The sequence below is a fragment of the Penicillium rubens genome (assembly GCF_028828025.1).
Source record: "Penicillium rubens strain IBT 27055 chromosome Unknown utg000003l_segment0_segment0, whole genome shotgun sequence".
Classification (NCBI taxonomy): domain Eukaryota; kingdom Fungi; phylum Ascomycota; class Eurotiomycetes; order Eurotiales; family Aspergillaceae; genus Penicillium; species Penicillium rubens.
The window spans coordinates 7,925,204-7,950,205 of NW_026890601.1; the positions used below are offsets into that span (position 1 = coordinate 7,925,204).

The 25,002-nt window shown below is 49.4% G+C and overlaps 10 protein-coding genes across 10 annotated transcripts; 6 read left to right on the forward strand and 4 right to left on the reverse strand.

Annotated features, from left to right (window-relative positions):
* Nucleotides 1-150: 150 nt before the first annotated feature.
* N7525_009271 (Sec7 domain protein) lies at nucleotides 151-4,290 on the reverse strand (the record flags this gene model as incomplete). Its single annotated transcript, XM_002563321.1, has 1 exon — nucleotides 151-4,290. The coding sequence occupies one exon, from the start codon at nucleotides 4,288-4,290 to the stop codon at nucleotides 151-153; it is 4,140 nt and encodes a 1,379-aa protein (XP_002563367.1).
* Nucleotides 4,291-5,563: 1,273 nt separating this feature from the next.
* On the forward strand, nucleotides 5,564-5,987 carry N7525_009272 (uncharacterized protein; the record flags this gene model as incomplete). Its single annotated transcript, XM_061214660.1, has 3 exons — nucleotides 5,564-5,667; nucleotides 5,721-5,820; nucleotides 5,883-5,987. 3 exons carry the CDS (start codon nucleotides 5,564-5,566, stop codon nucleotides 5,985-5,987), a joined length of 309 nt encoding a protein of 102 aa, XP_061069091.1.
* A 129-nt stretch (nucleotides 5,988-6,116) lies between these two features.
* N7525_009273 (unc-50 family protein) lies at nucleotides 6,117-6,710 on the forward strand (the record flags this gene model as incomplete). Its single annotated transcript, XM_061214661.1, has 2 exons — nucleotides 6,117-6,338; nucleotides 6,399-6,710. 2 exons carry the CDS (start codon nucleotides 6,117-6,119, stop codon nucleotides 6,708-6,710), a joined length of 534 nt encoding a protein of 177 aa, XP_061069092.1.
* Nucleotides 6,711-7,067: 357 nt separating this feature from the next.
* On the reverse strand, nucleotides 7,068-7,934 carry N7525_009274 (PDGFA associated 1 family protein; the record flags this gene model as incomplete). The annotated part of the gene is made up of 3 exons (XM_002563323.1): nucleotides 7,068-7,694; nucleotides 7,765-7,832; nucleotides 7,886-7,934. The coding sequence occupies 3 exons, from the start codon at nucleotides 7,932-7,934 to the stop codon at nucleotides 7,068-7,070; spliced, it is 744 nt and encodes a 247-aa protein (XP_002563369.1).
* Nucleotides 7,935-8,360: 426 nt separating this feature from the next.
* On the reverse strand, nucleotides 8,361-9,779 carry N7525_009275 (putative MFS monocarboxylate transporter; the record flags this gene model as incomplete). Its single annotated transcript, XM_002563324.1, has 1 exon — nucleotides 8,361-9,779. One exon carries the CDS (start codon nucleotides 9,777-9,779, stop codon nucleotides 8,361-8,363), a length of 1,419 nt encoding a protein of 472 aa, XP_002563370.1.
* A 964-nt stretch (nucleotides 9,780-10,743) lies between these two features.
* On the reverse strand, nucleotides 10,744-13,685 carry orlA (putative alpha,alpha-trehalose-phosphate synthase subunit Tps2; the record flags this gene model as incomplete). The annotated part of the gene is made up of 3 exons (XM_002563325.2): nucleotides 10,744-10,910; nucleotides 10,966-13,222; nucleotides 13,278-13,685. 3 exons carry the CDS (start codon nucleotides 13,683-13,685, stop codon nucleotides 10,744-10,746), a joined length of 2,832 nt encoding a protein of 943 aa, XP_002563371.1.
* Nucleotides 13,686-14,481: 796 nt separating this feature from the next.
* N7525_009277 (uncharacterized protein) lies at nucleotides 14,482-16,053 on the forward strand (the record flags this gene model as incomplete). The annotated part of the gene is made up of 1 exon (XM_002563326.2): nucleotides 14,482-16,053. The coding sequence occupies one exon, from the start codon at nucleotides 14,482-14,484 to the stop codon at nucleotides 16,051-16,053; it is 1,572 nt and encodes a 523-aa protein (XP_002563372.2).
* Nucleotides 16,054-16,591: 538 nt separating this feature from the next.
* Nucleotides 16,592-20,608, forward strand: N7525_009278 (DNA repair protein SMC6; the record flags this gene model as incomplete). The annotated part of the gene is made up of 12 exons (XM_002563327.1): nucleotides 16,592-16,675; nucleotides 16,722-17,657; nucleotides 17,704-17,931; nucleotides 17,982-18,541; nucleotides 18,594-18,687; nucleotides 18,738-19,003; nucleotides 19,054-19,710; nucleotides 19,762-19,864; nucleotides 19,947-20,105; nucleotides 20,165-20,307; nucleotides 20,366-20,414; nucleotides 20,462-20,608. The coding sequence occupies 12 exons, from the start codon at nucleotides 16,592-16,594 to the stop codon at nucleotides 20,606-20,608; spliced, it is 3,426 nt and encodes a 1,141-aa protein (XP_002563373.1).
* A 574-nt stretch (nucleotides 20,609-21,182) lies between these two features.
* Nucleotides 21,183-22,900, forward strand: dhh1 (DExD/H-box ATP-dependent RNA helicase DHH1; the record flags this gene model as incomplete). Its single annotated transcript, XM_002563328.1, has 3 exons — nucleotides 21,183-21,223; nucleotides 21,314-21,386; nucleotides 21,437-22,900. The coding sequence occupies 3 exons, from the start codon at nucleotides 21,183-21,185 to the stop codon at nucleotides 22,898-22,900; spliced, it is 1,578 nt and encodes a 525-aa protein (XP_002563374.1).
* Nucleotides 22,901-23,665: 765 nt separating this feature from the next.
* N7525_009280 (putative mitochondrial tricarboxylate transporter (Ctp)) lies at nucleotides 23,666-24,991 on the forward strand (the record flags this gene model as incomplete). The annotated part of the gene is made up of 9 exons (XM_002563329.2): nucleotides 23,666-23,698; nucleotides 23,752-23,806; nucleotides 23,863-23,883; nucleotides 23,932-24,063; nucleotides 24,119-24,266; nucleotides 24,317-24,574; nucleotides 24,631-24,666; nucleotides 24,716-24,865; nucleotides 24,916-24,991. The coding sequence occupies 9 exons, from the start codon at nucleotides 23,666-23,668 to the stop codon at nucleotides 24,971-24,973; spliced, it is 891 nt and encodes a 296-aa protein (XP_002563375.1). The 3' UTR covers nucleotides 24,974-24,991.
* Nucleotides 24,992-25,002: the final 11 nt, after the last annotated feature.

Consider the following 25,002-nt stretch of genomic DNA (forward strand, 5'->3'; position numbering starts at 1 on the left):
GAAAAGAAAAGAAAAAGACCAAGGTATCAGTATCAGGTCGCTTTTGAATGTATGTAGCATGGAGTTCCCCCCGGAAGCCAAAAAAGAAAGGTGCATATGTATATGTATGGACAGCCGGTGTATTCGAAGCCGAGAAGAAAGAATGTGCAATTACGCTGTCGGCTCCGTGGGCTCCATGGTTGCTTCCTCACCCTCTTGGGAGTAGTTGGTTGAAGCGAAGATTCTCTCTTTAGAGCTGATGGCGTTGCGCAAGGAGTCAATATACGTGCGGAATTTAACAATCTCACGCAGCAGATATGATGATTTCCGTTCCCAGTTTGCCATAGCTTTAGCGGCGTTGGGGTGGCGTGGGGAGAATGCAAGGTTCATCGCGGAACGCAGCTCATTGTGCCGAGAGAGATCATCTTCCACGTTCTGCACGTAGGCCTGCAGGGCCTTCCACTGTTCCTCCTCTGTCAGATTGGAGGCGACCATACTTTGCTGCGGTGGGCTCCAGTCACTGATGTTGACCCGATCCGCGGGAAGTCGGGGTCGCACACCCTGATGATCCATGGAGCTTCGGATAGAGCTTTGAATACTCGGCCGTGCGCCTGACGAAGGCGGCGGGGATCGACTTTCACCGCCGATCAGCGCGCTGTTAATGACACTGTCGCTCCATCCATATTCGATGTTGCTGATGCCGCCTACCAGAGGTTGCTTGGATAATCGCGCGCTCCAGTAATTGGCCGTGGAGACAAATTCTCGGACGATCTCAGGTGTTCCAGCTTGGAAGAGGTGAACCGCTCCAGTAGGCAAACTCAGGGCCCACACATGAGGACGAGACTTGGAGTACCCAGGCGATGGTAAGGCGCTGGCGATGGTTTGGCGCAGCATGAACTTCCAAAGCTCTTCTGCATTTTCCGTCCAGTTGCCACCACCGACTATAACCCCTCCGCGCTGTTTAGCCTTTTGCCGCATCGACTTGGTGGAGTTGTTGAAGGAGAAAAGACGCATCCAGCCTTGCTGTATAACTGCAAAACAGTCATTCCAGTTCCGGTCCTTCGCCCGTTTGTCCACCGCATCTAGGTGATGCTTATGCTTTAGGCTTCCCTCCTTGGCCCACGGGGCTCCGGCAAGAGCCAGCGTGTCATCCTCAAGCAGAGGGGTGGTTCGCTCAGGCTCCTCATAACTGTACACCGAGGGAGCAGAGTCCTCCCGAATGATGGCCTGACTCAGAGCATTGGCAAAACCAATAGATTGTTGGTATTCGCCACGTGGGAAATCTGAGCCAAAAGAGTCCACAGAGGCTGAAGTGAACTTACCCAGAGAATATTTACTCCAGGTACTGGACCCAGTTGGACTCCAGACAGATGATTGGTCGTCTAGGCTGGTACGGCTGGAGCCCATCGCCGAAGGAGGATAAAGCCTCCCAGCTCGGGAGCGGGGTTTGGATGACCACCGTGCAGCTCCGTGGCTTGAATTGGCAGAACGACCGCGAGGGAAGATATCGGAACCGCTCTTGCTAATTGTGCTGGGACTCCTACGAAGCGTACCGCTAGAGGGGCCCAAAAAGTTGTTGGACGACATGCGAGACACTTCACGTTCTGGTTGGGCACCAAACAGAGGCAGCCTTTGCTTTTGGATGGATGTGTAGAATTCCTTGAGTACCGCTTCAACCTGTTGCTCCCACGCTCTGACTGTTCCAGTGAATGGCGTGCTAACCAAAGGCCCAGCACCAACATTGGCATCGCCATCTTTGTCAAACGAGCTGTGGGTGACCTCTGGAGGGAAAGTTGCGGAGCGTGCCGATGTAGGGGCGGAGTGCGCTTCATGAGGTTGAGTCTTAGAGCGGTTGATTGGACGCAACGTCTCAAATCCTTCCGGTGCGGCATCCATTGCCACTCGGTGGATAGTGGGCATAGTATTTCGAACGAATTGGGATTTGGTCATCTTTGTATCGATGTCAGCCAAGTGAAGATCAGTGTTTAGTAGCAGGATAGAATAGCAAATAGTATGGACAACATCAGTGGCTTTGAAGCCATGGCTTGGGTTGCAATCACACCATCTGGTCGAAAAGGCATCCAGCACTCGATCCACTTGTTGGGTTTCTCCCTTGAGCACCAAGCGATCACAAAGAACCCGAAGAGAGGCAACAATGTCGAGATTAGACCAGTTGTACAGGCGCATATATGCTTCGCGAACCATTGCCCGATCAGGGTCACCTAGCCAAGCGGCAGCAGGCTCGTTACCGACCACCTGATCCTGGCTGTCGAAGAGTCTTTGGGCTTGTTCTCGATCCGCAGCTGTGGGTCCATCTTCAATAGCCTCGCCAGGTCCATCTATCTCATTCTCGGTGTCATCAGCTGGTCGAGACTCTTCCTGCTCAATGAGTGGGGTGTTCGCAGCGGTCTGATAGTTTGATGCTGTTGATATAGAATCAACAGGAGATTCACAAACCCGATCCTCAGATGGAAGCGCCAATCTGGCTACATTGATTTGAGGAACATCGACCTGTGACTTGATGCTGCGCGAGAAATCCTCCACAACGGGGGAAAGAGTAGCAGAGGCAGAAACATTCTGGGACTTCTCCTGCAAAGCAAAGTCTGTGGATGCTTCACCATCCGAAGATCGATCCTTCTCTGCAAGGGGCGAGGGGTCCTGGCCACGAGAGGCAGCCGAGGGCTGAATAGAAGTCTTCGTTTTGGGAGCCCCAGGAGCTGAAACACTTTCTCTTTTCTTCTGCGCCTGCAAAAATGCTGGTTGTCGAACCTTGGCCTCCCAGTCCGCATTTTCTTTCCGGTCTGACTCCTCGTCAAGGTAGGGATTCATGACTTGCCGCAGGCTGCTCACAGGACTTGGAGCCGCCATAGTATCCATAGTCTGCGGTGCAAGATGTTGAGGAATTACAATTGGTGGAGGAGCGTGGTCAGGCACCGATCTCTTCCTTCTACGGAAGAATGAAGATTTCTTATTCACGACCTGATGGGGTCCTGTGCGAATCGAGGACGGAGAAGCACCCGCAGAGCTCTTGGCTGCCTGCTGAGCTCGTGCCTTTGGGCTGGCGGTCGTCCCATTGGTTTCTCTGCTCTCGGTGTCTTGTAGGTGTGATAGATCGTTGGCGTTTACATTTGCTGCATCTGCCGGTCCAGGTGCTGGATTCTTAGATCCAAAAACACGCCGGAAGAAACCTGGACGTTCTTTCGTGCTTGGAGCTGGGTGGTTGGCGGAGACGCTGGTCGAGGTGCTGGCCGATATTGTGGTGGTTGCTGTTGGTTCCTGGGGAGGAAAAGCCGGCTTGTTATAGGAGATGGTCGGGCTGGGAGCAGGGGGGTCCAACGAAGCTGTGATGGCCGGAGGGGGGTCAAGATCCGTACCATCCACATTTTGGAAGTCGTTGTCCCGAGCTTTGAGAGTTCCCGTGCCGATATTTTCAGGCCGAACCTTTCGAATTTGAGGGGCATGAGCCGATTTCATACTGTTCCGTCGCGATGCTATCGGTGTCCGCGCGGCAGCAGTTGTCGGTGTCCTACTATAGTCGTGAACCTTTCGCGGTCCTGCGGGGACACTCGGGGTGGGTGCAGCATCGTGGTCGTCGTACAGCGTCGAGTCCGGACCGACACTGGGATCGGCATAAGGTGCGAACGCTCGTTTTGGTCCACAGTCGAAGCTGGCTGAGCGTCGTCCCAAGCCCTGGTCCGCTCGTGCTCTGGGGATTGTGTATGAGTAGTCCGCGGTAGAGGATGAGCTTCCTTTGCTGCCTTTCCGGGCAGTGTTTGTCCGCGGCATGGTCCCGGTACCACCGCGCGAGCTTCCCATCTGCCGAGGTGTTGTCTTGTGATTGGAACTGCTGTTGCTACGCCGGCCCTTTGTCGCCGTGATTGTTGCATAGTGGCCATTCCCATCTTCGTATCCGTAGTCGGGTTCCGAAGACATCGACGAGGAGAACGTGTGTCCACGGTACCGGCCGTGCGAATCGGATTCTTGCGAGTAATGACTGTGATGGTCGTTTTCAAAGGCGGAATTGAAAAGACGGTAGTCGTCTAAAACAGAGGAACTAGGGGCGAATTGATCGAGCGAAAGAAGCATGTTGTCTACAATTGACGTCCGTGTAGCATGTTGCGGGGATAGAGACAGATCATGCGGGTCTCGATCATCTCCCGACTCACTGGTTGTCGCGGGGTTATCCATGGCGTCTGGAAAAGCATCCCGAATGGATGGTCGAGCAGGGTATCCACGCTTGGAGGGCTTGTATCTCGCGGTTTGGGAGGGAGGTGTATGGGGAGGAGAGTACGCTTCCCGTTGCTGGGACATTATTGCGCTAACAGAAGTTAATTATAGTCTTCTTAGGATCAATTCCCACGCGAGGGTCATTGTGGTGGGATCCAGGGGAATGCCATATAGGTTCTGTTGCCGACGTACCAGATACAAAGTGACTGGAGAAACTGATGCTCCCTGCAGTATCCGATTTGACGGATTGAAGGGTAATTCACTTGGTCATTGTCCAAAGCAATGTAAAAGAAGAAAACATTGAAGAGCCCTAAAAAAAAAAAAGGGAATGTAACAGGCGAGTAAGGTGAAGAGATAAGAAACCGGGGAACTCCTGAGCAAGTTGGTTTAGCGGTTTAGCGGGAACTTTTTTAAAGTCCGAACGGTGGGACTCTTTGGTTGAAAAAGGAATATTTGAAATATTTTACATATACTAAATATATGTTGTATTCAAAATATTCAAAATAGATGAGACATATTTTAAGAATATGAAATATGTTCAAAGGAGAGACCATGATAAAACTGAATAGAAACACATGTGCAGTCCAGGGGAAATTACTTGCCCACAGATTCAGGGGTTTCATACATTGTCTTAAGTACATTGATTAGATACATATTTAGCTGATAGACTCGTATGTTCTACTTATACTCGTAAAACGTATATAATATTATACTATCGATATACGTACACCACTAAAATAGATCAATACATGTATTCCTACCTAATCCTTTCGAATACAATCTGTTACAAAAGTACAGTGGAGCCGTGGGGGGAGCTACTTTGTATATCGGATGTTGACTTCCGTGGTACATGTAACTACGTAGATAGATTATATACAATATCGTAGACATTTATATACATGTATAAGTACACTATTATAACATCTAAGAGAAAAGGACTCTCTACATATGTATTAATATACTCCGTATCTCCTTATTTCTGACTATGCATGTTGATGGTGTATCATTCTGCCCCTTGCAGAGCGGATTCTCTGAGGGAACCTTTTCCACCTGGAATGACACTTGTTCGGAAGACATATAATCTAACGACTAGAATTATAATCCGAGTAAGCAAGAGAATATAGTATACGGAGTACTGTGTCAATTAACAACTAAAACATACATACATGGATGTACATGTTGTATTCCTGTATAAAAATCCATATATGATATAAGCACGTGACCAAGATGACATAAACCGGGCCACTTGCATCGGATGCCTTATAGGCCTATAGCTATAGTACACGTACAACAACCGGACTGCATTGTGTATGCTCCGAGACTTGATTTCCCTTCTCGAAAAACGGGGTCTAAGATCATGAACCCTCACATCTCCGTCCCCCGCCAACATGCCGGCCCTGCCAACTTCGGCTCAACACCCGCATCCCGATCTAGCGTCCGCATGCCGCGCTTCTTCAAGAGGTAGGGACCCCCAAAGAACCTCGATGCGAGAGGCGATCACTGATATGGGGCAGGCTCTTCAAATTTCCACAAATGGACTTTGAAATGGCCATTTGGGAGATGACCTCGTTGTTGATCGCACCTAAGAAGGTCTTCAAATCGATATACTACCATGTAAGTGGTCTTGACTACCCTAACTGGCCCTCGAACTATGCTGACCATGTCATCGGACCTAGAAACGTGAGTCTACTTATTCCAAGCTTCGACCCCGTGCCTCGATCGGAAAAGCACATACAACCATGGCAATGCCAGATCCCATCGCCCTAATCGAGCACTATTGACGCCTTTGAGCAGAAACCAAGAACACATGGCACCGGCCTGATCCGTCATTCACCTACCTACTATCATTCTTCCTCCTCCTCACAGCCTTCGCATGGGGCCTTGCTTATACGCCGGGCTTCGGCGCAATCATGCGCCTCACCTTCCTCTTCGTCGTCGTACATTTCATTGGCTCCTCACTATTTGTCTCAACAATTGGATACTTTATCATCGGCCGTCTATTCGGTCCGAACGGAGCTGCCGCCTCTCTGGCTGGTCTGCGGGGCTCCCGTGGCCGAAGACGAGGTGCTGCTCAGGGCTTGTTTACACAGCCAGGGGAGAAGGAGCAATTGGAATTTGGATATTGTTTTGACGTAAGACTCCGTGCCACAAATGCATGGAATCTCCAACCCACTGACAATGCCCTTGTACAGGTGTCCAACCGGGCCTTCTTTCCTCTCTATCTCCATCTCTACGTGGTGCAGTTCCTCCTTCTGCCGCTCCTCACCCGTAGCCCGAGTAATTTCCTGGCTACTTTCCTCGGAAACTCGCTCTACCTCTCTGCTCTCATTTACTACACCTACATCACATTCCTGGGGTACAATGCTCTTCCCTTCTTGCACAACACAGAACTTCTACTTGTGCCCATCCTCATATTCGTCGTTATGTGGCTAGTCAGCCTGATTGCCGGTTGGGGCATTGTCATGCAAGGCCGCAGCGTCGAGGGGTTGTTCTGGGGCGTGTGAAGTAGCAAGCTTTCCCGCAAATAGACCTCTTTTCTTGGCTATGTATTCTCCCTGGGATTTCAATCCCGTGTATGAAACTTCGAATACCTTTTCTTTTTTCTTTTTTTTTCTTTTTTTGCACTTTGATTTCTTTTTAACCGGCTCATTATCAGAAAAGCCAGCCTAAAACCGAGGTGTTTATCTAATGGTATTGGGGGATGTACATGATTTCAATTTACAATATTGGGCATATTCAACTTGTCTGGTTCTTAATCCAAAGGACTCAACTGTGTTTGCTTTCTTTGCTCGTTGTCTAGATGTGTAACCAACAACAATCCAACCCAAGTCATGACCACATATAAAACGAAATCCACAAGCTTATTTCTTCTTTCCACCAACTTTCTTGCCAGTCTTCCCCAAAGCTGCGGCGCGCATACGATCCTCCCGCTCCTGGGCGGCTTGAGCTCGTTCCTTGGCCTGCTCATCCTTCTCCTCCTTCTCAGCCAACTTGCGCAGGCGCTCCGCCTCACGCTGCTCACGGATAACGGCGAGACGAGCCAGATCCGCTTTCGCCTCATCGGTCTTACCCTCGGCATGCAGCTTCTGGTAACGCTCGCGAGCCTGCTGGGCCTGGACGGCCTCACGCTCGCGTCGGGACAATTGTGAGATATCCTTGACCTTGGCGGCCTTCTTGGGCTCAGCAGTGGGCTCAGCGGCCTTCAGGGTTTGCGAGCGGGACTTGGCAGTGTGGTTGGGGTTGGCGGGAAGGTCGTTGTCGGATTCTTCCGAGTCCGAAGGGGGTAAATCCCCAGGTTGGGCAGGTCCTTGGCCTCGTTTCTTCAATGCGGCTGCCTTCTTAGCTTTGGCGGCTGCGCGGCGCTCCTCGCGGGTTCCTGTTGTGGATGACTCGGTAGGCTTAGACTCGTCCTCGCTGGATTCCTCGGTGCTTTCTTCTTCGGACGAAGAATCTTCGTCGCCCGATGACTTGATTTGGTCACCAGGCTCCTATGAGAGATATCACGGTCAGATTGCTGTTGTGGAACTTGAGTTAATAGGGGGTTGGGAGTCCGCTTACGCGCCAGAGACCCATCTGGTTACCATCCTTGTCTAATGGCTGGAGATCTCTGCTGAAGTGCTTGCCTCCTACTCATGATCAGCTTCGAGTATCTCGCACTCTGCAGGCGCACACGACACACCTCCTCGAGTGGGCTTGGAGAATTTTCCTCCACGACCGCGGGGCGCCATATTGATATGTAGAAAATACGTGGGAACTTTGAAACGAGGCTCAAGTAATGTATATCTCTATATCTCTATATCGAGAAACGAGTTAGCGGGGATGGGAGTTTCGCACACAATGGAGGGGCAAAGGTGGGGTGTCGCTTCACAGTTTCTCATAGAATGTCAAAAATGAACACAACCTACCTGGAGAATTCAAAATATTTTGCCAAAGACTTGAAATGTGAGAAAGATGAGAAGTTCAAGAGTCACGAGTCAAGGCATTAAATCACATGTGGGGACATTTTCTTCTCGTCAAACCACAACTCGTTGATTTGTTAAGACATACAACATCCATCCAATATATATACCTACCTAGGCCTAGGTAGCTAGGACATTCATTATCATTATATCTATTCCTGACTAAGTACATAACATCTTATAATATCCTATTTCTCAAACTCGAGTCAGACCTGTGCCCACCTTGGTCACTCGGGCTCCAATTAATGTCAATCCACCAAGTAGGATCGCAGATCCCATGAACATTTGCGCATACAGGTAGTTGCCATTACCGCGAACAACTAGCTCACCGGCAATAGGAGACCCTATAAGGGCCGCCACTGCTACCACGCTGAGCACCATACCCATGCGGACACCGATCTTCTTCATATCAGTAGTGAGGGTGCTGAGGGTGGCTGGGAACAACGATTGAATACCTGCAGCAAAGAGGCCATAAAATGCGGCAAATGTCCACAGTCCGGACATACCGTTAACCGCCGCCCAGCAGTAGCCAACCAAGGCCGTCGCGAAACTGAACGGAATCAACAGGTTGAGAGGACCGGTGAACTGATCAGCAAGCAGGTTAGGGACCAACCGCCCGATCAATCCGACTCCATTCATTACCAGGAGCAAATCAATGGATCGATCATTTGACACGCCGATGATGTTACGACTGAAGCTGCCGATGTAGAAAAAGCCAACATATAGGCCCCAGAAGTTCATGAACATGCCAATTGCAAACAGCAAGTAAGGCAGCTCGGTGAAGGCAGCCCACTCAACAATTGGACCAGTCTTGCGTGGAGGAAGACGCTGCTTGAGGAACAGGACACAGGGAGTCAGCGTTGCTACCGAGATAAAGCCGAGCGTGCGCATTGTCCACCCATATCCGACTTGCGGTAACATCTTCATGATAACAGCCGGGAAAACCAGACCCCCCGTCGCGGAACCCGACGCAACGATCCCAATAGCGATGCCACGGTTCTTGGCGAAATAAGTCGAGACCAAAGCCAAAGTTGGGCAGAACATGAGTCCACACCCAATTCCTTGGCCAATACCCTGTGCTAGGAATAGCTGCCAGTACTTTGTGCAGAGCGAGGTCATAAAGATACTGAAGCATTCCAAGATAGCACCACAGGCCAGAGTAAATGTGAAATAGCCGGCATCGGTAGCCCTGCCGGAGAAAGTGCCAATAAAAAACAACAAAAAGATCTGGATACTCCCGACCCAGGAGATATCTGATGGTGGATGTCCCAGTGTCTGGGAATAGTATGTCTGGAAGACGCCGAAGCTATTGATGTAACCCCATGTATTGAAGATGACGAAATGCGCGAGAGCGACCTGCGACCAAGCCTGAAATCCACCGTCCGGAGGAGGACCGAGATCTTTGCCAGATTCCCGAGTGCGCACTGCCGATAGTGTACGGTTCAAAGCGCTGGTGTTGGTGGGGATGTGAGAAAGGTTGGGTTGATGGCCAATGGTTGACTCTTCGTCTGAGGAATGGCGAGTATGGCTTTGATCTACGCTCTCGTTCTTTTCGGTATGATCTTGGCCATGTTCTTCAATCATACTGGAGGGTTTGGAGATCTTGGAGGCCATATTAGAAGTTGACAAGAGTTCATCTGCCTCTTTTTGATGCGTCCAAGTGCAGAGCTCTAAAAATAAACAAGATACTCTTTTCAAATGAGTCAAACTAAATGGGAAAAGAAAATTCATTACGGAGATCCTTCCGATGGTCTATTCGCAGAGATGGCCGCCTTCCGATGACAGATGGGTCCACTTCCGAGTGAGCATGCAGGTGTCTTCCTTTTTACGTGTCTATGGTTGTCTTGTATATTATATTTTGCATATTTGTGATTTGATGATTCCATTAGTCTCGTGGTTTAATTATGTCTTGGTCTTGTAGTAGAGTATAACTACAAAGGTACCTACCTAGGTAGATAGAGTAACTATATAGGGTTGTCATATATCCAATTTCCCATCTTTATACTCTCTTTAACTCGTTTTCCAAGCTGTATAACCTCTAATACCTACCTTATATCTACCTAGGTATATATATGTACTATATATCTTATATCAAACCCCACACTCGAGATGGCGCAATCCCGGGGTCCCCGCAAAAACGGCTGTCTCGGATAGCCACAGTACATGTACCTACGTACATATATATGTCTACATATATATGTCTACATGTATCTTGTACATCTTGGACAATTGTAACGCGGAAAATTCAATAACTTTCTAACATGTACATACACGTGAGTCTATACGAAACCTTCGATGGCAAAGGACCTGTCTTATGGGGTAAGGGGGAGCATAAACTGGAGTCAAGCAAGCTAAAACAATGGAGGGTAATGCTTGTATAAAAACCCTTAAAACAGTGCGCGCTTGTCTTAATATGAGACGAATGGCCCCTCTACTAGTAATAGACCAAACCATCTCCAAGACCCGTGTGGTGATAAATTCTGACATGCCAAATCTGAAACAGATGCCAAGCTAGAATTCCTATACTTGGCTGTGGCGGGTAATCATGGGCTGGTCGGTCCCAAGTGTTGTTTAAGTCTCAGTGATCTTGGTTGGCGCTGCTAAAAAGCATCTGAATTGATCCAATAACGTCGGCCGGTTCCAATAAGTGCCAGCTGGCGTCAGTTTGCTTTGAGCTGGCACCCACTGTCACTGAGTAAACGTGGTCGCGTGGCAGATCAAACTTCTTGAGGGCTCGGAACATATCTAAGTTGTACGTTAATTCACAGTTCCAGCATGAATGATGGTGATCACTCTTTACCTTCATCGGTGAAGTCGTCACCCAAGCATAGGATGAACTCCGGTGCCTTCCCTGGGGCCGTGCCATATTCGTCGACCAACCGCGTGGCGATAAACCCCTTGTTCACAAAGGTCGGTCGGACCTCTAGATTGGCTTTACCTGCCATTACTTCCACATCCCACCGTTTGGCGACAGAGTCCTCCAAGGTCTTTCGACACTCGCGAGCCTGGAACGCACCGTACTCTGGGTCTGCGCGACGATAGTGCCAGGTTAATGCTACCCGTTTCCGTTCAATGAACGAACCCTGGGTTCGCTCCGTGTAATGTTGGAAAACTTCAACTACTTCCTTCTGCCATCCCATATTGCTTCTCTCCGCCAGGTTCTCCCAATCCTCAGATCCGGGCTTTCGGATAAAACAACCGTGCTCGGCACTCAGCCCAAGTTCTGGGATATGGCCCATCCACTCGTCCAGGAAAGCCTGATCGCGTCCACTGATGATCCACACGGCATTTCGTGGGTCGGCTGATAGGCTCTTCAGAGTACGGAGTACCCGATCTGAAGGAATGGCCGCCTGGGGATCCTTGACGATTGGCGTCAACGTGCCATCGTAGTCGAACATGAACAGCCTTCGGCGAGCCTTGCGGTACTGCTTCATTAGTTTTGCACGATCGAGTGCAGGCGTAGCGACCGATTGGTCAAAGGATGAAAGGTTGGTCAGTAGGCGATTGAGGTACTGCCTGGACCACATAGAAACTGTGTTGGTCACCACATGCTTGTATAGCTTGAGGTGTTGCTCTTTTCGCTGCTCGTCTGGCATATTCAATGCTTGATTGATCGCTCCAGCCACTCCAACCATATCCCACGGGTTGATGTGGATGGCACTGGGCAGGGTGCCCGCAGTACCGGAGAATTCAGAAAGAATCAAAGGGCTGTGGTTGGTCTGCTGACAGACAATATATTCCAGACTCGTTGTGTTCATGCCATCTCGCACCGTAGTGATTAGTCCGACATCGGCTACACGCAGCAGAGCGAAGTACTCGCGCGGGGACAAATATTGCGGATAGTACTGGACGGGCGAGAAACTCAAAGAGCCAAATCTTCCATTGATGGTCGAAACCAAGTTGGATATTTGGCCAGCGATCTTGTTGTCTGGGTCTTCCTTCTCTTCTTCCACGCTAGTTGGACTCGTCACCTGGATGAGGACAACTTTGTCACGCCATTCCGGGTAGCGCTCCAGGAAAATTTCGAATGCCTGCAGCTTCTGCGCGACGCCGCGAACACTGTCCAGCCGGTCGCGGCCGACGATGATTTTCTTTCCAGCATAGAGTTTGCGAATACCCAACACGGTCTTCTCAATATCGGGAGCCCCAAAGGCGGCTTTTTGAATCGAACGTGCGTCGATTCCAATAGGGAAGACATCCACTGCAACATGGGCCCCGTAGGCATCAACCCCAGCAGAGTTAGACTCAAAGCCCAAAACCCGCGTGCAGCACGAGGTAAAGTGTCGAGAATAGGAGAATGTTTGGAATCCGATCATGTTGGCACCCAGGACTCCCTCTAGGATCTCCTTACGCTTCGCAAGACACCGGACAAATTCGCTGCTGGGAAAGGGCGAGTGTAAGAAGAATCCCACGTAGATATTCGGGATACGTTGCCGCAGCAGACTGGGCAGAAGGAACAAATGATAATCATGAACCCAGACCACGTCTCCTGCTTGATATTCCTCCACGATGCGATCCGCAAACAACTGGTTCAGGCGCACATAGTCGGCCCACCACCGTCGCTCAGACCGGCCATCTGTCGGGCCATGTTGTTTATAGTGTAGTAGAGGGTATAGCTCACGTTCGGCGTAACGGCGCCATCTCCCTTGATCCTTCAGCAGAATAGTCTCTTCTGGTTCTTCTGATGCATCCGACAACCACACAGGCAATACCCGACCATGACGACCCGAGCTCAATTGTTCATCGAGTCGTTCTCGGTCCCGTTGGGTGACACTAATTCCCTCCACCAATGGATGTGCGGGTGGCTTCTTGGTTCCATCCACCGGAACAGGCGCAGCAGCCTTGTTCAACTGTTGGTTAGCAACAAGGTTACTGGGAGTTAGGGGTGCCTTGACTGCAGAATTGGGATGTATTTGCTGCAAGGTTGATTTCATGTCCACAGCAGGCTCGACCTCCCCGGTCCAGCCTACCAACGTGTGTGACCAAGAAGTCTCATCCGAGGCGAGATGTGCAAATGAATCGAACAGCGCTGAAGTACCAGAGCGCGACTTGAGCGTCTGTTATCCGGTCAGCCAATACGATCTCCTAGAATAAATAGAACCATGCACATACCCAGTCTGATCCCGATTGGAAGTTGAGCTTGTATGGTATGCAGAAAGCGGCGCTGATGAGGCGGCCACTCAAACGAAGTCCTGGGTGTTGTACGCGTGGATCAGTCTCAGGGGACATGGGAGAGTCTGAGGTCAAGCTTAAGCGGCGCAACAGATCCATGCCGGATGAGCCTCTCCCTGCAGTCTGCACCGGCTGGGACTTGGTCTCAGACGGGTCGGTGGTTACGGCCTTGGCCCCGGGGAGACCGTCAAAGTATGAAGGGGCCTCGCTTGACATCTTCTCCAGACCAGGTGTCGAATTGGTCGCTTGGGTGTATGCTTCATTCTTGAGGGCCCTTAATCCAGGCCCAACGAGGACAGGGTTTGGCTGGTCATCGGGAACCTGCGCGGGGCTCTCTGGTTGGGACATGACGAGCAGCCGAGCAGCACTTATATGGATGGGAAGATTGAGGATGAGATCCGACGTGTTGCAATTAGCCTGCGAGAGTTAGGCTACAATTGTCACATGCACCAAGGTCCGGGGAAATCTTGACGTCGGTGAGTTGGGAATGGGGGAAGATGGTACAAGAGTACATACCTCGGGGGGTTAGGACTGAGTCGAGAAGCAAGATCCGGGGGAAAATAGACTATCGCAAGAAAGCCATGGACTGTGTAAGAAAGATAATCAAATCGAAAACAGACAGACTATATGTAAAGAAAAGGAGGAACAGGAAATAGTAAGGATGGAGGGGCAAGCGGTGAAGTCTTATCGAGAGTTATCGAAGGGAATGACCTGGAAGCCGATTAGACCACCTTAAAGATCTTTTTTCGAATTCACAAATTCAAATGGGTAATATTAATATAGAAACTGGTTTAAGAAGATAGAGAGAGTATGGAGGGGAATTTGTGGATATTTCCTCAGTGCTACGTCATGTATGCATTTCTTTTTCCTTTCTATACTGTATACTGTATATTGTACGTTGTAAGTTGTTAAGGTACTTCTATGTATTCTTTGACCTATATCAAAGTATTTGGACTCTGAATGTACTCAGGTACAGGTAGAACATCATTCTATATACATCGATGTAGATATTTAAAGAAACATTTGAACCGAACTGGTTAAAACTGCAAATACAATTGAGTCACATGGCTGTTTCTGCCTGAGGCATACAATATTTGAATAAAGTCGAGCGAAATAATCTTGGAAAGCTGCATGCATCCTCGGCATGGTGACATCCACTCCGGTGTCCTCCTTTACTCTCTTTAAATGCCCTAATACTGTTATGCAGATTTTGAGCCTACCTTTACGCATCCGTCCCTCTCACCTCTTTCGCCCATTCCATAGCTCTGTTGCGGCAGCCAAGACTCCCGATGTCTTTGCCAACAGCCTCCGGAAGACCCTAGAGGCCCATCGGTCCGCAAATCGATCTCGTTTGATCCGAAAAATTTACCCCATTGAAGATCCCCCGGGACTCTGGCGGCCTGAGATCCCACCTGAGAGTCGCGCCGGCTACCAACCACCTGCGGAACCAGCCCTACCGGACTCGGAATATTCCCCTGATACTCCTGATCCGGCATCCAGAAAACGCCAGAAAAAACGCAAAAGTCATGTGGATATATCATCTCACCAATCACTCAATAATCAATATGGAGAAGATGCGATTCAACCTGCAGGAACAGGTCGTCCGGCACAGAGTCCATGGCTGAGAGATTTGGAGCTGCCTCGCGCCAATGCCGAGATCACTCTGGATGCCGAAATTCGAGCATTGGATCAATACCTGACCCCAAGAGCTCAGGAACAATCTCGCATAGAGAAGCTTAGGATGGAGGTAGCCTCACTTCTCAAAGCAGTGGTCCCACATGCTCCAAGAGTCATTGGATCGCATTGCACGGGCCTTGTACTAGCACACTCGGATCTTGACTTTATACTACCATATGAAGACCTTCCTAGATCACTAGAGCGTGATCGAAGACCGAGCCCCACGCGGCCTCAGATCCAAGATGCCCACATCCGCCTTCTGCGTCAAGTTCAAAGAGCTCTACAGCACACCGATACATTCAGCGACCATGTCAAACTATCTGACAAGCGAAACCCTTCACTATCCGCTCGCCACCGGCCGACTGGGCTGCTGCTACAATTCTATTGTGGCGAGGGTATCCCTGCCATCACGGAGTATCTGCAAGATTATCAGGCCGAATATCCTGCCCTACGACCTCTGTACGCAGTAACACGCACATTGCTAGAGGCACGTGGTCTCTTTGGCTCACCGCAGGCGAGCATTGGACCTGATGCGCTAGCCATGCTCATCGTGGCATTCCTGAAGATGAACCATGGCCGGTTTCCCGGGCCTAATAACTTGGGCGAACAGTTCCTTGCTCTTCTGCAGTTCTACGGCACTCAAGTTGACCTCCAGTCTGTCGGCATCGCCGTGGATCCCCCCGGACTTTTCAGCGCAGACATGTTACCTGTAGCTTTCAATGCTGATGAACCTGCCCATCAGCGCGGCCAGCGTTCTCTGATCAGCGCCAAGCGGACTGCTGCGGCGAAGCGGAATTTTTTGGTTGCGCAACGATTATGCATACAAGACCCTACTCATTACATGAATGATCTAGGCCGGTCGTGTACTCGGACTTCTGAGTTACAGAGTGCATTTGCAGCTGCGCATCAGCAGCTTTGTCACTCGTGTGATGAATGGGCAAACGACGGCAACATCAAGACCCCAAGTGTCCTTGCCACTACTCTACAGGCTAATTTTGATACCCTAGAGAAGGTGCGCAATCAACTCGCGTACCTCTAGTTGAAGGTGTAATCTAGCGGTAGATCAAGCGATCAGCTATTAATCCAACTAAGATACCCATCTACGTCTTATCGGAACATGTAGTAATCGTTCGAGGCAATACGTAAATACGTACTCGCATATTTGTACTCGTCTATAATTTTGGCGTCGGATTCTTTGTGATCACTGAACAAAGAAACAGTTGATGTCGTCGTCCCCCTCGATCCCTATCATAAAGCAAGATCATTTCAATTCTGGGAATTCTCTGTCAGTTTCTTCTTTCTCACTAATTCAACACCAAAACCCAAAAACAACGCTGTAGGCTACATTTTCACTTGAGAGTACTCAGGTGCCTTTAAGTGTCTTAAGGGCACTTCCAAGGTTGCCCAGGCCCCCGTGCCCATTTGATTACTAAGACTATCGGACGCGGACGCGACGCGACCTCGGGACTATCAGTTCGTGGGGGTCTTTTGTGGCCGAAAACCGCGACAATCAGCTAAGATTGACGAGCATGCTCGCTATGCTAGCCGCTGGCTTTGGTTGATAACTATTTGTCCAAATGCCATCCCGCAAGCGCGTGCAGACGCCTACGGACTCCGACGAGGAAAGCGATGGGTCCGACCAGCCAGTCATGAGTTCTTCAGTACGATTCCAGCAAATATGAGTTTAAGCTGAGCTAACAGTCACAGAGGAAACGACAGAGGACAAATTCAGAGAGCTCAACGGACTCGGAATATCCAACCTCTTCCAGCGCTGTTACCAACGTCGCTGATTCACTTCTAGCCGTCAACGACGATGCGCTACTCGACGACGAGGACGAGCTAGAGCTCCGCCAGACCCAGATCATACAAGAAAAATACTCGCATCTAATAGACGAGGCCAACGTACCCGCCGAACATGGAATTCTCGAACGTGTTGAGTGCTACAATTTCATGTGTCATGATCACTTTTACGTTGAGCTGGGACCTCTGATCAACTTTATCGTTGGAAAGAACGGCAGCGGCAAGAGTGCGATCCTGACAGCGATCACCCTTTGTCTAGGTGGCAAAGCCTCTGCGACAAATCGTGGCCAAAGCCTTAAAAGTTTTATCAAGGAGGGCAAGGAGAATAGCACAATCATCGTTCGCATCAAGAACCAAGGCGACGGTGCCTATTTGGCAGACGATTTTGGGAAAACCATTATTGTCGAGCGTCATTTCTCCCGAAGCGGCACCAGCGGGTTCAAGGTCAAGTCAGAGAATGGACGCATCGTCTCGACTAAAAAGGGCGACCTAGATGCTATCACGGACTACTTTTCGCTACAGATCGAAAACCCTATGAACGTACTTTCTCAAGATATGGCCCGTCAGTTCTTGAGTACATCAAGCCCAGCTGAGAAATACAAATTCTTCGTCAAAGGCGTCCAGTTGGAACAGCTTGATAACGATTACCGACTAGTGGAGGAATCCCTTGACTCAATTGAGGAGAAGCTCCGAGCATCGACCCAAGATGTACAGGTCCTCCAAAACCGCAAGGAATTGGCCAAGAAAAAGCTCGAGATTTCCGACCAGCACGATTCTCTGCGAAGACGGATCAGAAATATCCGAGGCCAAATGGCTTGGGCTCAAGTTGAAGAGCAAGAAAGAGTTAGTCCCACCTTACCGCATCTCTGATAATTGGCTGACAAGACAGATGGAAATCTCACTCACCGAACAAATCGCCGAGGCAGATCGGAAAATTGCTGAGGCCGAGTCTCGCCTCACTCGGTTTGATGCTGCCTTTGATGGAGTCGCCGCGGAGGAAACAGCCGCGGGTGAGCATTCCTGGCGAGCTGCCGTGGCAGTGAATGAGGCCCAGGATGAAAGAGATAAAATAAAGGAAAAATTGGACGCTGAGATGGCCGGCCGGCATGACCTACAGGTACGTCCTTCCAGTCACCGTGATATACCTTCCCTGACTGTTTTGTATAGGCAGAACAACGCCAGATTAGGGAATACCTCAAAGCCGCCGAGTCGACAATTCAGGATACCCAGCAAAAAGTGGACGCTGAGAATCAGCGCCTCGCTGACGCGAGCGACGGCGGCTACGCTCGAAAACAAGCCGAGTGTGAACAGGCCGCCAATGACGCTTCTGCTGCTAAAAGGGAATACGAAGAGCATCGTCAAGGTGCCGCTCGCCTACGGGAAGATGCTGAAGCTGCCGAGAGAGATTTCACAGAAGCAAAAGGTCCGCTTGAACAGAAAAAACGCGAGATCGCTCAAGCGGAGAACCAACTTCGGAATCTCACTAGAGAAGGCGGATCGAGACAATCCGGCTTCCATGCCAGAATGCCTGCACTCCTCAAAGCCATTCAACAAGAACAATCATGGGAGTCACGCCCTGTCGGCCCAATTGGTCACCACGTCACTCTGCTTGAACCAAAGTGGTCGTCTATTTTGGAAAGAGTGTTTGGTGGCACGCTTGCTAGCTTCATTGTTTCGTCCAAAAATGACATGAAACTTCTTTTCGATATCATGCGGCGGGTTCAGTGGTGAGTTTGACCGGAGGTACATGTTGGAACTGAAGCTGACCTGACCCGACAGCAACTGTCCAATCTTCATTGGCTCTGGTGGCCATTTGGATACCACGGCACACGAACCAGACCCCCAATACAAGACTGTGTTACGAACACTTCAGGTAGCCACCTTCACTCCTTCCACGATTTATGAAATGCGCTGACCTTTCAGATCGACAACGAATTGGTGCGGCGACAACTGATCATCAATCATGGGATTGAACAAATGCTGTTGATCGAGGATGTAAACGAAGCCTCCACTGTACTATTCGACGGTGCAAGACCAATAAACGTTAAGCGTTGCTACTCTATTGATTCAAAAGATCGACGTCGTGGACTCCATCTTTCATACAGTCGAGCCGGAGAACCGAGTCAGGGTCCTGTTATGGGGTGGACCGACGGCCCGCGCATGGAATCCGACGTGGCGTTGCAAATCAAGTAAGTATGCCCTCTTCATTGGAACCCGTGACATTGGCTAATGGCTCTAGCGCACAACGTGACATTATTGCCGACCTCCAACGCCAACAGAAGGACATCGAACAGTCATTGGTAACTGCCCGGTCACGCGTCGAGGCCTGTAAACAGGCATCAGCTCAACACGTAAGAACCGAGAAAGATCTGCAAATTCAAATGCAACGAATGGAAGATCATGCCGAGGGACTCAGAGACGCATTGGACAAAGAGAACGCCGAGGATGGCCGCATTGATGCCCTTTTGGCAGCATTGAAGGAAGCCGAAGACGAGAAGCAGCTCAATGAGGGATCATACAAGGATAGCGAGGCGGCCATGAAAGCCACGCTGCAGACTCTCAAAGAAATCCGGCGGGAACTATCCGCCAAAGACTCTGAGCTTGGAACCCTCCGGGAAAAACTACAAGTTGCCGAAAGCGAGCAAAATCTTGTGAAAACGAAACAAACCAAAATCCTTGACGAGAAGAACGAGGCTGTTCGACTTATTGACCAAGATAAACAGACCAAGGCTGCAATCGAGGCGAGAAAAGAAGTGGTGAAAGCACGGGTTATTGAATACAATGAAAAGGCCAACTTGGTCTCTTCTCGAGTTCCTGTGGACGAAGGAGAAACACCCGGCAGCCTCGACAAGAAACTTGATAAACTAAGCCGTGATCTGGATCGTTACAACCTGGAGTATGTCTCTTTGCAGCTTACCGTTTGCCAGAAAAACTGACAAGTCAACAGGTTGGGAAGTTCTCGAGAGGAAATTGCTGCTGAGGCAACAAGGACTGCAGCAACCTATGATCGAGCCTTGCAGCAACTTGAACAATTTTCAGCCTTGAGTCAGGTAATTACCTTTTTTTTTTTTTTTTATAAATATGGTTTATTTCGTTTTTCGTTTGTTTTTGCCTGGTCTAACATTTGTTTAGGCCCTGAAAGATACCCTTCAGAACCGTAAGAAGAGATGGGAAATCTTCAGATCCCATATCTCATCTCGAGCCAAAGCTCAATTCACCTACCTCTTGAGTGAGAGAAGTTTCCGTGGTCGGCTACTGGCTGACCATACCAACAAACTTCTGGATTTACAAGTAAGACTGTTCACCAAAACCTGAGGGAAATGGACCGGTCAATGCTGACTACTGTCTAGGTTGAACCCGATATCACCAAAGATGATAGCACCGGAAGAGGTGCAAAGACATTGTCCGGTGGAGAAAAGTCATTCTCGCAAGTTTGTCTGTTGTTGTCTCTCTGGGAAGCTATGGGATCTCCAATCCGTTGTCTTGATGAATTGTAAGTTCTCTTCATATTTGAATTTGTTAATTGTTACAATGCTGACTTTGAAAAAAAGTGATGTGTATATGGATCATATCAACCGAAAGATGGCGATTGACATGCTTGTAAGTGCCACTTCTCCTTCCTATGGAATATTTGCTGACTGTTCTAGATGGTTGCCGCCAGAAGATCTATCGGACGACAGTTCATTCTGATCACGCCTGGTAGCAAGACCGATATCACCATTTCTGCAGATGTCAAAGTGAAGGAATTGGCAGAGCCAGAGCGTGGGCAAACGACACTAAGCTTCCGACGCTGAAACTCCGTTGGTTAATCTTATTTGCAGCGAAATACCCTTTGAAGAAATGCCATGTTTATTTGATTATTTGAAATTTATTCTCATATCTTCCAAGGTTGTGATTGTGATGTATTCTCATTCGTACCTTCGTAGTAAATAGTAGTGGAGTGGCACGTGACGGTGACCAGTGGAACGTTTGGCTTCACCTCTTTACCTCAAACCTCTTCGCTCCCCGCCATCACAATCTCAACCTCTACCCTTTCCTTTTTCCTCTTTCTCCCTCTTGTCAACAAACCTGGTTTCTACCATTCTTTATCCTATCTGTGAACTCTCCCAGCTTTGGTATCAGAGATCTTTCTTGGTTCCACACAGAAGCTTCATTTCATTGAATACCCAATCTCCTCGTCCCCTTACAACCTGACTTTATTGGTTTCGGTGAACATCTCTCTCCTCTCCTCATATCGCCGTCACCTCGATCCTCTTCAAAAATATTCCTCTTCTAGCTTCCGCACACATCATTTTACACATAACCTTGATCGCAAACAAAATCGGTCACCTCACTTGCTTCCCATCTCCTTAGCACTTTATCATCACAATGGCCGACGCGCTTGCTGCACAACTTGGCAATACTAAGCTGTAAGTCAATTGCGTTTTCGGTTGTTTTTTTGCCCTTTTTTTGGGTTTTCTTTTCGCTCCTGCAAAAACAGATAAATCTGACTCGCCCAGGGAAGCAACCTCAGAGCAAAGACTGCAGGACACATTGAACCTCCCCCCTAAAGATGCTCGCCCACAAACTGAGGTTAGTATTTTATTAGTGTCAGCCAGTGACGAAATATTGACTCTGAGTAGGATGTCACTGCCACAAAAGGCCTCGAATTCGAGGACTTCTACATCAAACGTGAACTTATGATGGGCATTTTTGAGGCTGGATTTGAAAAGCCCTCCCCTATCCAAGAAGAAACGATACCAGTTGCCCTCACAGGCAGAGATATCTTGGCCCGAGCTAAGAACGGTACCGGAAAAACCGCTGCCTTTGTTATTCCCACCCTCGAGCGCATCAACCCCAAAAGTACAAAGACCCAAGCCTTGATCCTGGTCCCCACACGAGAGCTCGCACTGCAGACATCACAGGTCTGCAAGACCCTAGGCAAACACCTGGGTATCAATGTCATGGTCACCACCGGTGGAACTGGTTTGATGGATGACATTATCCGGTTGAATGACCCCGTTCATATTCTGGTGGGAACGCCCGGACGAGTACTGGATTTGGCTAGCAAAGGTGTCGCCGACTTGTCCGAATGCCCGACGTTCGTGATGGACGAGGCGGATAAATTGCTGTCTCCCGAGTTCACTCCTGTGATTGAGCAACTTATGTCCTTCCACCCCAAGGATCGCCAGGTCATGCTCTTCAGTGCCACTTTCCCTTTGATCGTCAAGTCATTCAAAGATAAGCACATGCGCAACCCGTACGAGATCAACCTTATGGACGAACTTACCCTGCGCGGTATCACCCAGTACTATGCTTTCGTTGAGGAGAAGCAAAAGGTCCATTGCCTGAACACTCTATTCTCCAAGCTTCAGATCAACCAGTCGATCATTTTCTGTAACTCAACCAACCGGGTTGAGCTTCTGGCCAAAAAGATCACCGAACTCGGCTATTCGTGCTTTTACTCTCATGCTCGGATGCTTCAGCAGCACCGTAACCGAGTCTTCCATGACTTCCGCAATGGCGTATGTCGCAATTTGGTTTGCTCTGACCTGCTGACTCGTGGTATCGATATTCAAGCAGTCAACGTTGTGATCAACTTTGATTTCCCGAAGAACGCGGAGACCTATCTTCACCGTATCGGTCGTTCCGGTCGTTTCGGACACTTGGGTCTCGCCATTAACCTCATCAACTGGGAGGATCGGTTCAATCTGTACAAGATTGAGCAAGAACTGGGCACTGAAATTCAGCCCATTCCTCAGAATATTGACAAGAAGCTTTATGTCTATGATTCTCCCGAGAACATCCCTCGGCCCATCTCCAACCCTCCACCCCAGACTGGAGCTGGATCCGTGAACATGAACGGAGACCGTCAACCTCGTCGGAACAACCACAATGGCCAACCGCAAATTCAACAACATGGTCAACAGCATGGCCAGCAGCAGGGTCAACAGCATGGTGGGCAACATGGCCAATACTACAATAATCGGGGACGCGGCTCTTACCGTGGCCGTGGACAGGGCCAACGTCGTGGGGCACAAAATGACGCCAACCGGATCACATTTGGTCAACCGAATCCAGGTCAACCCCAGGCGCCCATCTCGTAGGCCAAGCCACGCCCGAGCCACACTTTTCTTTCGTATCGCTGCGCTTTGGTTTCCTCGATTCTCTTATTCTATTCCGCTCTCTATCTTCGAGATCCTGTCCGGCTATCCCGGCATTGATTATCCGGTCATAATGATACGGGAGTGCAATGTATCATGTCTTTTCCGTTCCGGTCCCTTATCCCAATGAGTTGGATCCTTGAGGAAAATGCATTTTCGGCGCCTACGCTCTTCGTTTTTCCGAGGCTGTATTCTGTGTTTCGGGGATTTGCAAGGCAAACGGCGTTCCACAGGATAAGCGTCTCGTGCGAATGTGTCCCAGGGGGACTTCTGTTTTTATTTTCCCTACGCAACGAGTGATGATCTCACCCTTTACCGACCTTTCGTTGGCAGGCTGGAGTCCTCCCACCACTCTACCATGCTTAACCCCATTCCTGCCTACACTCACTTTGTGTGATTGCCGTTGTTAGAGACACGGTGAACACCACTCTCCCACTCAGAAAAAAAAACCAAGAAAAAAAGAAGAAAAAAAAAGGAGGAGCACTAGTTGCTTAACGGATCTAGGTAGATTCAGCTAGTGAATTGACAATATCCCTCCAATTCGTTCTTTAATACATAGGGGTTTTTTAACCTGGTAGTCTTCAGTATAAATGAGTGTATGAGTGTAAAAGAAAGGGCTAATCCAACAATTGCGGTAATGGCACGTGCCGAAGGCCGTATATCGCTAGATCTCCGAGGTTCGGCGACTGCAATTCCTCCAACCAAATAATGGCGACGGTGAATAAGGATCAAAAGGCTAAGGTTTGTTCCTTGTTCTCAATAATTGATTCAGCTTGAAGCTCACCAACAAATAGCCCAGCGCCCTTCGCTCCATCATTGCGGGGTCCACCGCCGGAGCCGTGGAGATCGGTAAAGAGCTCAATGACTCCCCTTACCAGGCCGCTAGCTAATCATATATACCACAGCGATCACATACCCGGCCGAATGTATGATCTGTTGGATGTCCTACAACAATAATTGCTAATTCTATGCAGTTGCAAAAACCCGGACACAACTCAATCGCCAGCTTACCCCCGGACAAAAGCTACCATGGCCACCATTCGGAAGCCAGTGGTATGCAGGATGTACAACGCTGATTATTGGAAACTCACTCAAGGCTGGAATTCGTGCGTCTACTTGTCACAATTGCACAGGGTGCCGGGCGCCGCTAATACATACTAGGGTTCGTCGCTTTCGATGCCATAAAATCGGTTCTCCAGGATGAGAACGGCAAGATCTCAGGACCAAGGACGGTTGTTGCTGGATTTGGTGCTGGATTCACCGAGTCCCTTTTCGCTGTCACCCCCTTTGAAAGCATCAAGACTCAATTGTAAGTTTCCCGTCCTATTCCTGGCTGGCTCGAAACTGACCAAACTATAGGATCGACGACCGAAAGTCTGCCAACCCTCGGATGCGTGGTTTCTTACACGGTAGCAAGATCATTTTCCAGGAAAGAGGTGTCAGGGGCTTCTTCCAAGGCTTTGTGCCCACTACAGCAAGACAGGCCGCCAACTCGGCCACCCGATTCACAGCCTACACAACATTGAAGCAGTTTGCAGAGGGCTATACGGCGCCAGGCGAAAAGCTGGGCACTGCAGCCACCTTTGGAATTGGTGGACTCGCAGGGCTCATCACTGTGTAAGACTTGGTCTCTAAAGAAGATCGAAAGACAGATCTGAACTAACATGAATTAGTTATGTGACCCAACCATTGGACACGGTCAAGACAAGGTTAATACCCCCACGGGCTAATGGGTAGACAAAATGCTAACAATATTAGAATGCAATCACTTGAGGCTAGCAAGCATTACAAGAACAGCATTGTTTGCGCAACAAGAATCATCAAGGATGAAGGTGTCTTCACTTTGTGGTCTGGCGCCATGCCACGACTTGCGAGATTGATCATGAGTGGAGGAATTGTGTTCACCATGTTTGTGACCGACCCGAGTCATACTATGAAAGTTGCTAACTACTGGACAGGTATGAGAAGGCTATGGATGGGCTGGACATGTTGGATCCGGAGAGAAAGTATTTGTAGAACATCAATAGACTCGGGCTTAATAGTAT